Source organism: Ziziphus jujuba, chromosome 11 (assembly GCF_031755915.1).
Source record: "Ziziphus jujuba cultivar Dongzao chromosome 11, ASM3175591v1".
Classification (NCBI taxonomy): Eukaryota; Viridiplantae; Streptophyta; class Magnoliopsida; order Rosales; family Rhamnaceae; genus Ziziphus; species Ziziphus jujuba.
The window spans coordinates 8,460,792-8,477,198 of record NC_083389.1 but is presented as its reverse complement, the minus strand read 5'-3'; the positions used below and the strand labels follow the sequence as shown (position 1 = coordinate 8,477,198).

Sequence of the window (16,407 nt, the reverse complement as noted above, 5' to 3'; positions counted from 1 at the left end):
AATATTCATACATATTATAATTTAGATATGTTTCACGTGCATACGTATAAGCCTTGTATTTTTGGCTATATATTTTCAGCCAGCCACTTTGGCGACTAAGACCTGAGAAAAAAGTGAGCTTTGAAATACAGTATATATATAAATAAATTATTAAAAAAAAAGAAAAAGAAAAAGGAGTAGAGGACAAGAGAAAGACAGTAAATAGATAATAGACCATGAGGACCCATTAGATTAGATTATTATTCTTTTTTTTGTTTTTTTTTTTTTGTTTGTTTGTTTTTTTTTTTTTTTTTTTTCTTTGAGGGTGTTGAAGCTGGATAGCGACTCACCCAACTGGGAGCGGCCAAGTGCAACGATGTACGTCCATGAAGTTGATGAGAAATTTAATTCTTCTTTGGTTGGAATAGAGTTGGAAAGTTGCTAAAATAAGGAGAAGGCCAAAGAAAAGACCTAGTGCGAGTATATGACCACACCTCATTCAATTTATTACAAACCAACCTACCATGAACACACACACACACACACACATGGGCGATGACGCTCCAAAATCTTTTAATTAGAGAACAGTCTTTTTCACTATAGATATGATCATAAATGTATTCTGCGGGGTTGTTGAGACTTCATAAGTTGATCAACAAAGTAGTCAAAATGTTTTTTGTGGTCTGTTGCTGTTCAATAGTTAGGGATGAATAATTAGGCTTAACCTTTCTCAGAATGATTTGGCTTTTTATATAAATGTTTTTTCGGAAAATCTGTGCCTTAATTGTTTTAAAATGAAATGTCTTTTTTTTTTTTTTTTGTTAGTTAATCAAAAGATTAAAAGTGAAATGACTTTTACCAGTGGAATTATTCCTATAGATATTGAAACTATGCCTCGGATTCAGGCCCCCAAAAAAAAAAAAAAAAAGAAAAGAAAAGGATGTCTCGGGAATTTCAAATCAACCACGCTAATTCTTTTTCATCCCAAAATTAAAAGACAACTTTTTTGAGTTGACATAATGGAAAAAAATTACAAACTTATTCATTGATGTTTCAATATCACATATTCTACATACATATAATTTTGAAATTTTCATATGTTAAATCATTGTATTTTTCATACAAATACAATAAATCAAATTATAGTTTGTTACAATTGTTTTTTTTTTTTTGGCTCTTAATTTAAATGTAAAAATTTCAAAAAATCATATATATAAAAGATGATAGAGCAAGAAGAATAAATTACAAAGAGGTGTTAATATCTTCTTTAATTTTTGTAAATGCCAAAAAGTATTTATGCTGACAAATCAGATAAAATGCTTAGTGTAATTTTTATTTTATTTTTTGGGATCAATATTGTAATTTTTACTTATTTACATTATATATATATATATGTATATTTTTTTTTTAACTACAAATTATTTATATTTAATATGCCAAATAGACCTTCACCCCAAAAAGATAGCCATTGTACTGAGGCGTAGATGTGGAGAGGACTCGAAAACTTTAGCTGCTAGTTCCATGAAAATATACCATAAAAAATGAAACCGACCAGGGATCACAACAATAAGGGCCTACTTGATGACTGTGGGCTGGATCTGATGATGAGGCCCATTCAAGTGCAGTCCATACCTACTTTCCGAGGCTGATTCCATTTAGATGCACAATCAAATTAACTGTACGCACAATCAAATTAACTGTACGCATCCTTTTTTTATTATTAAAAAAAAGGGGCAAAAATGGAAATTTACGGATTAAATGTCGAACTCCTAGCCCGACCCGAAAGTCCGACTCTAAAACCCTCAGGCAGGGGAAGGACGAAAAACTATTACATAAATAAGAAGAAGCGCTCCGTTTGCTCCGTCTTTCAGCGTTCGGCGTCTATATACTGCAGATCCAGAGTCTTTCAAGTAGTCTCTCTCTCCCTTAATCTCTCATCGATTGTTTTTGTTCGTAATGTGTTTGATAATTAATACCTTTTTCTTATTACCAAAACAAAAATTATTACTTTTTTTTTTTTTTCTGAGTATATCTCGTTGATATATATATATATATATATATATACGTATTTGTTGAATTGGGCAGCAATGAAGGTGGTCGCTGCGTTTTTGTTGGCTGTGCTGGGAGGCAACTCCAGCCCTTCCGCTGATGACCTCAAGAACATCTTTGCCGCCGGTATTCTTTCCACTTCCTATATTATCACTTCTATATGTATTCCTTAACGTTTCCACATTTATGTCGATGTTTGTATCTATGTATTGTTTGATCTTAGCTCCTCATGATATTTGACCCAATTATTTATTTTCCCTGTTTTGTAATCTGGGTCTTGACCCTTGCTTTATGTTTGATGTGATTCGGCACAAATCTTAGTGAAAACATTTTTTTTTCTCTTTCCTGTTAGTTTTAAATGATATAACCCATTTATAGAATTGATTGGCGAAAAATTATGTTTGACAAGCCTATTGTTTTTGTGAATAACTGTATATCGTGGAAGAGAATATGGTGCTTTTTTTCTCCTTAATATTGATGTCTTCCGTAGGAAACGCCATTGCAAATTATAATCTGTTATATGGAATATGAAAAGCATTCTATGGTTAGATACAAAGACAACATGGTTACTTTTTATTTGCAATTATTTTTTCCAACTCAAGTTTAGGGAATATCTATGTTCGCTATGTGTACCATGAGTTAATACATAGCCAAGAACATATACATTTTCCATAATAAGTTCTCTTATATTGAGTATGTTTCCTTGCTATTATTATGATTGCTAGTGATGTAGAAAATCATTTTTTTTTGGGCATACAGTTGGAGCTGAAGCTGATGACGATAGAATTCAGTTTTTTCTTTCGGAAGTTAAGGGTAAAGATGTGACAGAGCTTATTGCATCTGGGCGAGAAAAGTTGGCCTCCGTGCCTTCTGGTGGTGGAGCCGCAGTTGCTGTTGCTGCTGCTGCCAGTGGTGGAGGCGGTGCTGCCCCTGCTGCAGCTGAGACCAAAAAAGAGGAGAAAGTGGAGGAGAAAGAGGAATCAGATGATGTAAGCATTTATTATCATGATTCTTTAAGTTCATGTGCATTGAATAATGTCAATCATCTTTAACTTGAGTATTTGCATCCATAGTTTAGTAAAATATGTTGCATGTTTCGCATACTGAACTTTTGTCTGGCTCTTGTTCTTATACAAGTACCTTATTTTTCCTATGTATGGGACCGATGTGGTCTTGGGGCAGGTATATAGTTGTAATGAGTTCCGTATAATATATCTATCTACATTACATACTGTTTTTGTTGAAGCCTGATGAAAAAATCCAAGAAGCCTTTTTTCTGTTAGCTAAGCAATATATCATGAACACAGAATGGCACAAAAACGTAAAATATGTCAATACTGATCAGTTTTTCCCATTTGTTTTTCTTGTTGCAGGACATGGGCTTCAGTCTCTTTGACTAAGGGGTTGTGTTGCCTTTTCAGTTGGCAAACATTTTTGTTTTTGTTTACAGTTTCTAAATAGATGTCTAAACTTTTTTCTTTGGTGTTATTAGTTCATATCAAATGGAGGAGACATTTAACGTCTTAAAATTGTTATAGTCCATATGGTAATGGGGGATTTGAATTTCTTCCATGTGAAACTGTGAAATTTCATGTTTACCAGGCGAACGCTAATCTCTAATGAATTACTGTTCCAACGGTGCTTGGTTTCCTCCACTGCTATAAATTTAGATCTTGTTTTGTTTCTCGCGAATTATTTGTGGTTTTGCTGAAAATTTATCTGAGCTTATAAATAGAGAAATACCGGGAAATAATATATTTGTTTATATGTTTAATGTATTCCATGAGACTCATCGCTGCATAAGCGCAGCCTATCACCACATTTGAATACAAGTGACAATGTTTTCATTCCTGCTGTTTGGGGGTCTAATTCCCATGCATGACGGAAAAGTTAATCGTAAAGTCACATAACAGCGGTATAGAAAATGTACGTGTACTATTTTTTGCGATTGAATCAGCATTTTTTTAAATTCTTTTTATGAATAAGATTGAATTAATACCTTAGCTTTGAACGATAAAGGGAATTGGTTCACCTCCGAAACTTGTTGTCTGGAGCGCAGAGCAGAAAAGAGAATTCATGTTAACCAAATTTGGAACACCTCCAGCAATCGTATACATCCCTGTTTTTATATATTTTTGGTAACAAGCAATAATAGTTCAAGTGCTACAAAATAGATTACTTCACTTATATCTCATTTTCCACTCCATGACAAACCCATACCAATGTTATATTCCTGTAGATTGTTGGGATATGCTAATTAGGCGAATCAGTATATCTTGTGGCAGGAGAAAGCCACTGCGATTATAATATGGAAATGTCTAAGTAACGAGACTAGGATTTGGAGGCCGGGAAGGTAAGAAAATAACGAAGTCATTATTTTTAGAATAAGAAATATCTAGAATAAATTTGGAAAGCCAAAGCCAGCACGCACTGTAACAATACAACCCAGAACATATGGTACTATGTACCTATTTAGAAACCAGCGGCAAACCAATATACTGACACGCTTAAAAGGAAAATTTTAGATCTTGCTAGCAAAGGAAAAGGTAAGAAAATAACGAAGTCATTATTTTTAGAATAAGAAATATCTAGAATAAATTTGGAAAGCCAAAGCCAGCACGCACTGTAACAATACAACCCAGAACATATGGTACTATGTACCTATTTAGAAACCAGCGGCAAACCAATATACTGACACGCTTAAAAGGAAAATTTTAGATCTTGCTAGCAAAGGAAAAGGTAAGAAAATAACGAAGTCATTATTTTTAGAATAAGAAATATCTAGAATAAATTTGGAAAGCCAAAGCCAGCACGCACTGTAACAATACAACCCAGAACATATGGTACTATGTACCTATTTAGAAACCAGCGGCAAACCAATATACTGACACGCTTAAAAGGAAAATTTTAGATCTTGCTAGCAAAGGAAAGACCTTCCTTTGCAAGCTGATCTAGACTCTCAACTGGGGGTTGGACCCTAGCAACATTAGCGATAGCTTTGTTTTCCTCTGGTGTACCACCCTCCAGAAATGCTCCAACAACCTTGCCATCTTTAATCCAGTACGATCCAAACTTGGCCTTTGGTGATGCAGGATTGCTGTCTCCAAAAAGCACTGTGTCGCCAACGTTGTCACCATAGAACTGCCATGACAAATCAAAAGCGCGAGAATAGAAGTATGGAAGGTAATCATAAGCATCTATTGATTTTCCCTCCTCGCTTGCCTTGATGGCCTGGCAAAACAAAACAAACAATATGTAACTCCGAAATAGTTTCAGCACAATCAAAGCAAAACTGAGTACAGGCCCAGGAGTTCGGTTGCTTTGATAAACCCAGGGGCATATATGCTCAGCTCAACTAGACGAAGAATAATCTACATGGTTCAGAAAACATAAAGATTGTAAAGGACTACATGAAGCTGCATTACCTTAACAGCCTGCTCAGCTGACTTGCGTGCATGATCAACATGCTCTACTCTTCTATCCTCATTGTACAATTTCAATGGGAAAGTAACCACATCACCCACAGCATATACATCGGGCACACTTGTTTTGAAGAAACCATCAGTCTGAAACCAAACAAGTTAACAGTAAAGGTCAAAATGCTAATTGCAGTGGTTGTCTATTCTCAGCTCCTCAATGTCAAACCAATCAAAGATATTTGAGATTAGGAGACCATGCAGTCAAATATTAAAGAGTGGATGAGCAAATGATATTCAGAAGTCACACTGACCTTGATGCCACCTTTCTCCTCTTCAACTTGTCCCTTGAATAATGTAGTAAGGGGTCTTCCTCCAACACCAACAACAACAATGTCAGCTCCTAGCACATTACCATCCTTCAGCTTAACTTCTGTCACCTGCATGATTGGCAAAGGATCACCTTACAGAATCTCAGTATCTTCTCTCTCATCACCAAAATAATAGATGATGAAGTATTTACCTCTCCCTCTGAATTGGTACTAAAACCAACTGCCACTGTTCCTTTGATAATTTTAATTCCTTTATTTGCATAGTAACCCTCATAGAAAGCAGCTATGCCAGAAGTAAAAAGCCGAGGCACTGTAAGAAGAAAGCAAAATCAGGAAACCAGAGATCTACCAAAAATCCAATGAGCAGTCAGTCTAACAAAATTTCATAATATAGGAACTTATAAAATTATACTAAACCAAAGCATCATATCAGCATCCACTTACTGCACCAAGGTTCAGGGTAAACCATGGTGACATCTAGATTATTAATTCTCAAAGCAGCACCAAGCTCAAGACCAATGTATCCACCACCAACAATCACAGCCTTCCCGTTCTTTTTTTCTTTAATTGCTTCATTAAGCTTGTCAGCATCATCAATTTCTCTCAAGTAGAAAATATTTTTTGCATCAGCTCCTTGAACACCAAAATCACTCAACTTTATAACCTATAATAGCAGTGAAAGATCTTTCAGTATGCATGCAAGCAGGTTGAGAAGGGATAGGAGATCTATTAAAATTTTGAGCAATGCTTACTGTAGAACCAGTTGCAATAATAAGAATCTGATACTTGAAGGATTTTCCATCTGCACTAATAAGAGTCTTCCCAGGAAGATCTGCTTTAACTATTTCAGTACTAAGAATCAATTCAATACCTATGAAAATCAGTAGAAAAATTAAGAATGTTAGATTACATGGTCTGATTAAAAGCTTGGAAAATTTGTTCAGAAAGCTCTCAAATTCTTTGCTTGAATTGTTAACGAAACACACCTTTCTCCTTGTACCAATCAGGAAGTAATCTCTCTCCTCCACTACCAACACAAACATGAAACCCAGGAAGTCTAGCAGGAGCTGCAAAAAGCAATCTCAAGTTGAAACTTTTACCATTGATGGTGTTGAAAACAAATCAAGTTTAACATCATTATTAATTAATAATATACAAGAAGAAAGCAATACAAAACTATAGATTAGTTTTAATTTTGGTTATTTGCAATATAAAAGGAAAATTACACAACTTACACTCAGGAAACAAGTAAGCCTTGCTGAGAGCAGGACGTTCATAAGGAGCCACCTAGGAGCAAAATAAACCAAAATAAGAGGAGAGAGATGAAAATTAACACCAAAAAAATGTAGCTTAAAACATGAAGCAAGCACTTGATGCTAATTGCTAAGCAAAGGAATAAATACACTAAACTATCATTTTAAGTTGTCCATGCCATGACATAAATTTTATAAATGACAAAACAAACATCTTTACTAATTATTACTTTCAAATTAAACACAAATGCATGATCGATAATATCTTTGCCATAACTATTTACTGTTTATGCCCACTAGGGTGATGTATGTGTTCAATACAAGTTTATCAATATGCATCATTCAACATATAATCACAATGAATATGTTCATAAGGCTACACGAACCAATGCATCCGAATTAAATTCTAACCACTCAAAAAATCTAAAAACTTACAGCAGCAATTAAGCACAGAGGAAAATAAACTTAAGTCGCTCGATCAAAATATCAAAAATTAAACAGCTGAAAGACAAACAAAACTGCCCAAAAATTGCCATCCATGGGATACAGTGCGCATGTGGATAGACAAAGGTGATAGAAAGCATACCGCTTCTTTGGAGATTAAAGCTAGTTCACCTGGCTGAACCCCCTGTTTGGCAAACTCCCTAGCTGCATATCCCTATGATTGGAAAAAGAATATAATGTTAAGAGTTAATAACGGTAGGCAGGATGTGGGGAATCATCAAAAAGCACAGAAAGATATCCATTTACATGAACAGAATGTGGCTCACTTACACAAGAATTCACATTAAGAGCCTTTAAAGTTCACTAGCCAAAACCACAAGGTTCTGGACGAAAAATTATTCAGGTTTAAATTGTATTTGAAATATTTTCTAAACGTTTACATTTCTATATTACATAATCTTCATGCATACCTCCATCATTTAGTTCGAAATCAGTTGTCCGTTGTTAGGGAAACAATTCATTGCTTCACTGAATTGTGTAGAAGACAAATAAAAGGTATCTACCATTCTCACTGTTTCTAAAAAACATTAATAATTTGTAAGAGAATTTTCTCCTCTTGATAAAATTTATGTAACCTAACAATTTTACTCAACATTTATTTTCGGCAAGTTTCAAAGCAGACAAACAGTAATTTAGCAAAAATTCACTCTTAGCAAGCCAATAGCTGAATGAACTACATCTCAATTTAAGCTGGGTTGCTTATCATTAAAGTCGTAAAATCTCTCATCTAAAAACAACTGTAAAACCGCAGGTCGATGCTGAAAAAATGTAAAATTTCCACATATATTGGAAATGACCCAAAAAAAAAAAAAAAGGGTTTAGATCTACGTAAACGTTCGAAATCAAAACGCACAAAATGCCACATCATAAAACGAGCTTCAGGAGCAGCCGAAAATTCAAAGAATAATTACTATACGCAATGGAAAATGTTCTACGAAGTAAACGAGCAAATAATTGTGAATCAAAATTGATGTAAAGGAAGAGAATCGATCATCGAGAAACTCACTGCTGCGACGCCACCACCAAGGATCACATACTTGAAGCTCTTCTCCGCCATGGCAGATTGATCGATCAGAGCAAAAGAAGCTTTTTTCGTGGTGAACTTTTTTCTGTTTTTATCTTTCCTTTTCTGGTTTGTTAGAGAGAGAAGGCGATGAGGTGTGAGCTGTGCAGCTGGTCAGATATTTATAGGGCGACTCTTCTCCTCATTGGGTTGACCAGAGAGCTTTTAGGTAATTCTCCCGTGTAAACGGAATCTATCCACGTGGCGAAACTCGTGCCGTCCAGCTTTGCTAACTGTGCAATGGCCACGACAATCGGTCCCGTAACGTATATCAAAATTGTCCATCCGTATTCAAAAAATGTCGATTCAAAAAAAAAATAAAAAACTGTCGATTTATATATATATATATATATATATAAATGTCGATTCATATTCATATACGATTAAGAATTTGAGATTATTAGTACTTTCTGGAACTACCATGGCAAGAACAAATTTTTTATATGGTAGGTCGGACATAAATTGCTTACCGTATGACGAAAAAAAAAAAAAAAAAAAAGAGACCTCAAATTGATCCTAATTTTTTTGTTTTTATCAAAATTTGATCCTAATTAATAATAGTATGATTGGATAAACAGGTGGAAAGTTTACGTGTCAATTAAATCCTCTAAATGAATGTAGGAAAGTCCCTTTATGCCCTTCAACCTGGAAAATGTCATTCATAGCTAAAAATGAACAACTATGGTGGAATTCTTGTAAGATTCATTTCCACCAGACACTATTTTTTTATGACATTGTATAGTACCCAAATAAAAGTCTAGGTTCATAGCAATCCTCTCATCATGTTTTTCTTTTATTTTTTTTGGGGTCAAACACTCATCCAAATTTGTTTATCAGATTTTTTTCCCCTTTACTGGTGAAAAATATTTGTTTTATCAGATGAAAAAAGAAAAGGGTGACATTGTAACGAGAGTACCGGTAATCAGTACAGGCCGTCTTGAACGGTGTTTTTTAATGCAACCAAATATCAACTGCCACATACGTTGTGAATTTTCACAACTCGTGACAAGAAAGGTGTTCTTTTCAACGGTGTGGATTCTTTATTCTTTTGTTTTTTTTTTATATTTTGGGCCAACTATCAACGGTGTGGATTGCTGGGTGTATGACCGTATTGTACACCTACCGATTTTCTAAGGCAAATAAGGATCGACGTCATCGATGATGACAAGGATCCATCATTGTTGTCATTGGATCATCGATGACTGTGCTCTGTCGTGCCAGAAGGTCAACGTCATGAACGAAATAGTAATTTATGTCACTTTGGGCCCAAACCCATAGTAAAATAAGTTTTATGGACCGGACCGTTTCCTAAGGCATATTCGTCGATCACTGAGCATTCATACATGCAAATGCTTCAGTCGTATATTTTAATATTATTTAAAAAAACAGTCAAATCCTAATTAAAATAGATTATTCAGTTTTTGAGTTTTTTAATCAACGAAAATAACCAAACCCGATCCATAATTCGTGAATTTTAGACTTTTATGAATTTTCAACTTTAATGAGTCACAAAAGTTCGTATGTCCGATAGAAAATTTTCTTTTTGGTATTTAACTTATTTCTCAAGGTACTTAAATTTGCATAATTTAGAAATAGATGTTCTTGGCACCAATATGCAGGAGCAGTTGATGTTGACGATGAAGAATTCAAATAGTAAAACTACAAAAAAATAGTCATTTTCAGCATGGTGAATCATCTGAAAATTTCAAAAGTAAATATTCAACCCATCTCCATCGTTACCATTGCTGAACAAGGTTACAAGAATGAGAAACTCAATTCCAAGCGTTTAAACTCTTCATGAGAGGCACACTTGGGTTTCAGCCTTTCACTTGATGGGTTTCCCATCATTTTCATGTTTCAGCGCTGTTTCCTTCTACTTCGAGCAATCTTGTTGTTTAGTCCTCTAACATAAACAAAAAGATATAAGGACATGGATGACATGAGTTTATGAATTACTACCAAGATCCTATGTTAATAATTAATGTATTCTCCATCCATGAAAAATTAATCAGAGAAAAGCTGCATTTTCCTAAAATATTAACGAGCTAACACAAAACAAAAACAATGCACATTCCAGAGGCATTCTTGGCAACTGGAAATCTTTCAATATGTGTTTGACCAGCAAGAAACATATGGAAAATGAAACATCCACCATATGCAGACCAATGCTAGAGGTTGATATGGTTCCAAGACTGTATGGATCGAGGAAAGAGGACAGTAAATTTATGGAAAGTTGGCAAAGGGGAATTTTAATCTGGCATTCAATCCAGAGAATATCAATTGATTCTTGGAAGCACATCATCAAATTCTGGAGCTAGTATTTCTGCCTTAGATTTAGTATGATAAACACTTTGACACAATTGCTGACAGAAACTTGGTCTCACCCATCTCCAATGGAATACCGACAAATCAACTATAAACTGAACACTACCCTCAGCTGCTAACCAGTCCATATTTGTATTGATAAAACCAGTATTACCTAGATTATTATTTCTTATTCATACACCAGAGACACATTTTCAAAAGTGATGGAATCTCGTCCATTTTCTTTCTTCAATTTTTAATTGGAAACATTTCATGGATGCATAGACAGCATCTCTTCTAGAATCTGTATGCTTCAAATGATCGAATATCACAAGCTTAGAACAAAGAAATAGTTAAGTCAGCCTAACTAACCTTTTTGCACATCTCTTTTTCGAATCATAGCCTATACATGTCTTTAACTCTTTGATACTCAAAATATCTTCACCGCCAAACTTTAATAAATTATAACAATCCATAAATGCAGCAGAATTGGCCAAGCCTGGACAAAGTGATTCGACGTTCTTTTTGGCATATTCCATCAAAATGAACCCTGCATACCTAATCAAGAGATTACAACTCAGTAAATTCTGAGCTTAAAAAAATGTAGAAAATCTAATATGGAATCCCAAAAAGTTGAAAATCAATTTTAGCAACTTTAAATTGGACAAGGGCCCAAAGGTGTACGTGTGGTCCTCGCTAACAACCATAGACAAGGAAGAGTCAGATACCATAAACATCTATCAGTATAAAGTAGCTGGACTAACTGAAAATGTCACGGAAGAATTATTTTTCTCTGTCCTCCAATTCTTAACTAGAGAGTGTGAAGAGAACCTTGCCTTTCTATTATTTATTCTTTTATATGTTTGTGGCTTCTGTGTACTTTTCTTATACTAGACCCATAGACTCCTCTTTATTCTGAAAAACATATTTACATAAACCCATCCTTGAAAACATTAATAGCTTCCAATGCAGGGAAAAAGTGGAACTTTTGCTTTATGATATTGTTAATGAGTTGAAGCGCAGTATTAAATGTTGTTAGTACACAGCAAAAAGATAAAAAATTACTCATTTTCACCTCCTTTCCTTCTCAAATTTGATTGGTTCAACAAGTCTATATTATTAAAATTTATCCATTTTTGTCACCTTTTCCTAATTGTGCAAGTATGGTATATAGTTATAATGGTAATCATAATAACGCTAAGGCATAGCCATTGTTGTATATATGCTCTAGAGCCTCCAACATGGGTTGACTCCATTCAGACTTGTTTTGGTTGGCGTCTTTGACATAAAAGTCTCTGCAAACATTCAACTTAGTCACATATGTAGATGAGAAACAACAATAAACATTACTCAAAAGCTAGAAAAAAACTAAATAACATCCACTAATTGCAAATGCAAGACTCATGCCATTAATTACCAAAGAAAATTTTCAATATATAACAGCATCCAATCAATATTGCAGAAGCAAAATGAACCCGTATACCATAAAACCTTTAGCATTCAAGGATAAAGCGGACTAAAGCAAAGAAGTTAAAACATGGGAAAAAAAGACATACCAATAGCTCGAAGCATCTTCAAGTCAAATTTTTGGGCTAGTTCTTCGTCTCCAATCATCGTTGCACAATGAAGGACCAACAATTTCAAGCAAATCAACATATCCTGACACAATATTGCTTTAGGTCAATTCATTCAATTTTGGCCAACAATAATTATATCTCCTACTACTTATCCATCATATAATACGTAGACGTTCCCGAATTTGAACATGAAACAAAAATCATATCAATCTCTTAGTACAGTATTAAATGGTGAGAATCTGTAATGTAAGAAGTTGAGCACAGCCCAAATTCAGTTTTCAATCAAATTAATTCCCATTTTTCATAACCCACGAATTATCATAATTTGTTCCTACAAATCAAGAAACCCGTAAGCAAACAAAGAAGCAAATACTATGGAGTAAGCTAGGGTGAAATGCTTACAAGCTCAGACTCGGAAAGGGAACATAGCCAACCCAGCTCTTCAAGCGTGATATTTCGCAAAACCTCATCTACATCATCCATTTATGAAAAAATAATCTTCTTTATATTTCTGCAACCCACGCTTCTGAAATTTTGCCAAAATTGTTGAAAACCAGTAAGCTAATGGCGGATGGAAACAGTGAAAACCTTCAAGAAACTAACGCCATGTTTGTGATTACGAGGGAAGAGGGAAGGTTTCTTGTATTGGGTTTTGAAATTGTTGGGCTAGTTTTGGAGCATCTTATCGAAGTTTGGACTTCTTGGGCTTTCAATCTATAAGTTCGGTTGGGTTGGGTTGAACAAATATCTTTCAGTTTAGTGATAAAAAAATATCTTAGAAAAATAATAAATAAACAAATAAATAAAATAAATTATTTTCTGGGGTGGTTTCTAAAGAGGACAACTGTATCTTTGTTTTTATTTATATTGTTTTAAGAAAAACAAAAAATCAATATTTATGTTATATCTAAATCTTAGACTTGTACCTAACATCCCCATCGCAGGAGACAGTGAGTGTGATGCACCACTGCTCGGCGAGGCAAGCAACATGTGGAATATTATGATAGAATACCAAAACATAATTACACTTGAATTTCCAATATTTTTAATTTATTGCACTCAAGCGTCTCTATTTTTAAAATTGTTCCTATATTAAACAAGCTTTATTAATTTTAAGTTGAAAATCGTTTTATTAAATACTTATACGAAATCCACTCATCAAACAAAAGAAAAAGGAAAACTTGTACGAAACCCATTATAGTATTATGAAACTTAAAGTCATTGTACTATTATTTTATATTCTCAACTCACTAAATAAAAAAATGGCTCTTGAATGGTAATGGTATTCATTACCTCAACAAATAGCATTTAAAAAAAAATGATGTAGATATAAATTAAATTATAGATGACAGTATGTAGAAATTATAATCAGGGAATAAATATCTATGTTCCATATCATATTATATTGATGATTATTTAAGGAACCATTTGCATCTGGGAGGCTTTATTGCAATTCAACAATTTTATTACAATGTGGTGCGAATAAAGAATTAATTTTGTATAACCCCAAAATCTAAGATACATCCTGCCTGGGATACGAAAAAAGGTGGCAGCATTGCTTTTTAGCTAAAAATATTATATTATATTAAATAAAAGTCCATACTCAGGGTAAACAAGTTAGGGCGCTTTATGCATTCGAAATATGTCATTCCATAATTTATTGCCTACTGGAGGTGGAGGGGCCAAGGCGGACCAAGACAAACAGTAACCATATCTGTCCAGGAAAAGAAAGATTTATTATCAACTTGGGATGCTCTATGAAAAAGATGGTTCCATGTCTTTATCATTATTTTATACACCTAGATCTGCTCAGATGCCTCTCTAATCTTTTATGTTATTTATTATTTATTACAGAGGATCTCAATGTGATATTCAATTTTATATTTCAAAAGCAAAATGAACTTAAAATCTGTGATAATGGCACGAAACCGGGTAGGGAATTTCTTCGAGGTGGGGGATGAAAAATCACTTCAAATTTTCTTGCCATGTGCCATTTTTTATTTTTCCCATCAGTTTTCAAAGAATTACGAATATATAGACATCAGAAAAAAAAAATTCAATTATATTGGATTGGATTGGCATTCTGTTGAGATTGTAAAATCTTTACTTTATATAGAAATATTAATAAGACATTGTATTAGCTAATTTAAGCAGCCCATTTAATAAAAATAAGAGAAGAAAAAAAAAGGTTATTCAAGGGATATGAATGATATTATGATACAAAATGAATAAAAACAAAGAAGGGGCACGGATGAAAAGACCAGAGACCTTAGGCAGGTCCCACAGAAATTAAAGTATCACTTGGCTTTATGGTGGATTGGGAGTGTTAGGACCTAGAATATCTCAGATAGGCAGAGGCTGTCAAATTAACATAGGCCCCGACCCACAAGTCCATTTTCAAATTTCAAGTTCATTTGTGAAGAGATTTATCGGAATACGACGCGTAGAGGGACATACCATAGTCGAAAGAAGCCAAATATGGTCAGAGAAATTGTGCTGCATAGCGATTCAGTACACCGCCAAAAACCTGCATCTTTCTGACAAATTAAATTGCCATTCAACAATTATTTGATTCACCGCTTATATATATATATATATATGGTTTGTTAATTCTAATAAATAATGGATAAAAAAAATATAATAAGCAGATAAGAACAAAAGCTTTGTTTAAAAAGCTGGATCTGAGAGGGACCAATAATAATATAGCAGTTTTTTTCTGTTGTAAATGGTAGCAATTTTTTTTTTTTCTTCTTTATGAATAATGGTAGCAAAAGTTAAGAACTTAGTTCCATGGTTAAATATAATTTCATGATTATTTTAGTTGGTGGCCTTCGCTATGATCCTGTCAATGATGGAATGTGATTGCATCGAATTTCGTAATTTTACCATCAAGAAAAGTGAACAAATTTCATTAATTATTATGATTTGCTGCCGCCCAAAGTGGCTTTAAAATTATTTCATCCCCCCCCCAAAAAAAAAAAAAAAAAAAAAAAGGATGTCTTTGAAATAACTTGCCTTCAAAGACGGAGAAAAGAAAGCAGTCCACCAAAAAATAAAAAAAGAAAAAAGAAAAAAGAAAAAGAAAGCAGCCTGCAAAGGGGCTTGTTAAATTCATGTTTCCGACATTCTATTCCTTTTATTTATTTATTTATTTATTAATTTATTTTTCGAGATGGAAAAACAAAGAAAAAGAAAAGGGATAATCAAATTCAACAGAAAAAAAAAATTATAATTTTTTTAAATATTAAAATAAAAAACCCTTAAAAGATATGCTTTGTAAAAATCGTCATTTATTCCAATTAGTATTTAAGATTTTTGTAATAAAAGCAAGGATGATAATCAATCAGTTTAAATGGATTGGATGGCACGTCAATGTGGTGTTGAAGTTTAGATCGTGCGTGCCATATTCAATCAACTTTCATGGATGTAGTTTTTATTTATTTATTTTTTATTTTTTATTTTTTTTATGTAATGTACTTTTTTGGGATGTAGTTGACATTATTGTTGTTATTTTTTTTTATAAATTTTATAATAACACAGTACATTAAAAGCAATCACCAATAGTTATTTATTAATCTCATTAATTTCTTTTAATAGAGCATTACAGCACATTTATATATACATATCCAATATATAATTTTAGTAAACAGAATAAATTTTAAAAAATTAATAATCAAAGAGATTAGTTAGGTTCGTTGAAGTGGAGGACGACCAAGCAAACATCAAAAACAACGGCTAATTGCTGTCCGATTTTGACACAAAATATTTACTACTTAGGGTAAAATTCATAAACATAAAAATAATAATTTCCAAGAATTTTCCACGAAATAAAAATTTATCTCCGTACCGATAATAATTACCAACACAAAATCTTTTTACATAAAAAAATATTTTTATATAGAGGGCCCCACGGCATATACGGTGGGGGGC

At 33.5% G+C, this 16,407-nt stretch overlaps 3 protein-coding genes across 6 annotated transcripts; 1 reads left to right on the top strand and 2 right to left on the bottom strand.

Moving 5' to 3' along the window:
- The first annotated feature begins 1,734 nt into the window (after nucleotides 1–1,734).
- On the top strand, nucleotides 1,735–3,693 carry LOC107434951 (large ribosomal subunit protein P2B-like). Its single transcript, XM_016046472.4, has 4 exons — nucleotides 1,735–1,889; nucleotides 2,065–2,154; nucleotides 2,788–3,017; nucleotides 3,402–3,693. The coding sequence occupies exons 2-4, from the start codon at nucleotides 2,067–2,069 to the stop codon at nucleotides 3,426–3,428; spliced, it is 345 nt and encodes a 114-aa protein (XP_015901958.1). The 5' UTR covers nucleotides 1,735–1,889; nucleotides 2,065–2,066; the 3' UTR covers nucleotides 3,429–3,693.
- Nucleotides 3,694–4,768: 1,075 nt separating this feature from the next.
- Nucleotides 4,769–8,699, bottom strand: LOC107434950 (monodehydroascorbate reductase, seedling isozyme). Its single transcript, XM_016046471.4, has 10 exons — nucleotides 8,540–8,699; nucleotides 7,616–7,687; nucleotides 7,012–7,063; nucleotides 6,763–6,843; nucleotides 6,529–6,647; nucleotides 6,221–6,440; nucleotides 5,968–6,086; nucleotides 5,759–5,884; nucleotides 5,454–5,594; nucleotides 4,769–5,259 (listed from the first exon to the last, which is right to left on the bottom strand). Exons 1-10 carry the CDS (start codon nucleotides 8,588–8,590, stop codon nucleotides 4,936–4,938), a joined length of 1,305 nt encoding a protein of 434 aa, XP_015901957.3. The 5' UTR covers nucleotides 8,591–8,699; the 3' UTR covers nucleotides 4,769–4,935.
- A 1,465-nt stretch (nucleotides 8,700–10,164) lies between these two features.
- LOC107434945 (uncharacterized) lies at nucleotides 10,165–13,195 on the bottom strand. Of its 4 annotated transcripts, XR_003053621.3 has the most exons (5): nucleotides 12,880–13,195; nucleotides 12,457–12,559; nucleotides 11,273–11,450; nucleotides 10,337–10,499; nucleotides 10,165–10,255 (listed from the first exon to the last, which is right to left on the bottom strand). XR_003053621.3 is itself a non-coding variant. In XM_016046466.4 (4 exons), the coding sequence occupies exons 1-4, from the start codon at nucleotides 12,958–12,960 to the stop codon at nucleotides 10,454–10,456; spliced, it is 408 nt and encodes a 135-aa protein (XP_015901952.3). In that variant the 5' UTR covers nucleotides 12,961–13,195; the 3' UTR covers nucleotides 10,165–10,453. The 4 variants fall into 4 exon arrangements, 1 of the variants encoding a protein (XP_015901952.3); XR_007238322.2 differs by having other exon boundaries at nucleotides 10,165–10,499; nucleotides 11,273–11,458; nucleotides 12,880–13,189; XM_016046466.4 differs by having other exon boundaries at nucleotides 10,165–10,499.
- Between the last annotated feature and the right edge of the window lie 3,212 nt (nucleotides 13,196–16,407).

Bases quoted from the DNA above. Each gene is read 5' to 3' on its own strand.
- LOC107434945 (XM_016046466.4), bottom strand. From the start codon at position 12,960: ATGGATGATGTAGATGAGGTTTTGCGAAATATCACGCTTGAAGAGCTG. The intron at 12,560-12,879 runs GTAAGCATTTCA...ATATTGTGTCAG, and splicing joins CCCTTTCCGAGTCTGAGCTT to GATATGTTGATTTGCTTGAA. The intron at 11,451-12,456 runs GTATGTCTTTTT...TTAGGTATGCAG, and splicing joins GAAGATGCTTCGAGCTATTG to GGTTCATTTTGATGGAATAT.
- LOC107434950 (XM_016046471.4), bottom strand. From the start codon at position 8,590: ATGGCGGAGAAGAGCTTCAAGTATGTGATCCTTGGTGGTGGCGTCGCA. The intron at 6,087-6,220 runs GTAAGTGGATGC...TTCTTCTTACAG, and splicing joins TTACCCTGAACCTTGGTGCA to TGCCTCGGCTTTTTACTTCT. The intron at 5,595-5,758 runs GTCAGTGTGACT...GTTTGGTTTCAG, and splicing joins AGGAGAAAGGTGGCATCAAG to ACTGATGGTTTCTTCAAAAC.
- LOC107434951 (XM_016046472.4), top strand. From the start codon at position 2,067: ATGAAGGTGGTCGCTGCGTTTTTGTTGGCTGTGCTGGGAGGCAACTCC. The intron at 2,155-2,787 runs GTATTCTTTCCA...TTGGGCATACAG, and splicing joins CAAGAACATCTTTGCCGCCG to TTGGAGCTGAAGCTGATGAC. The intron at 3,018-3,401 runs GTAAGCATTTAT...TTCTTGTTGCAG, and splicing joins AGAAAGAGGAATCAGATGAT to GACATGGGCTTCAGTCTCTT.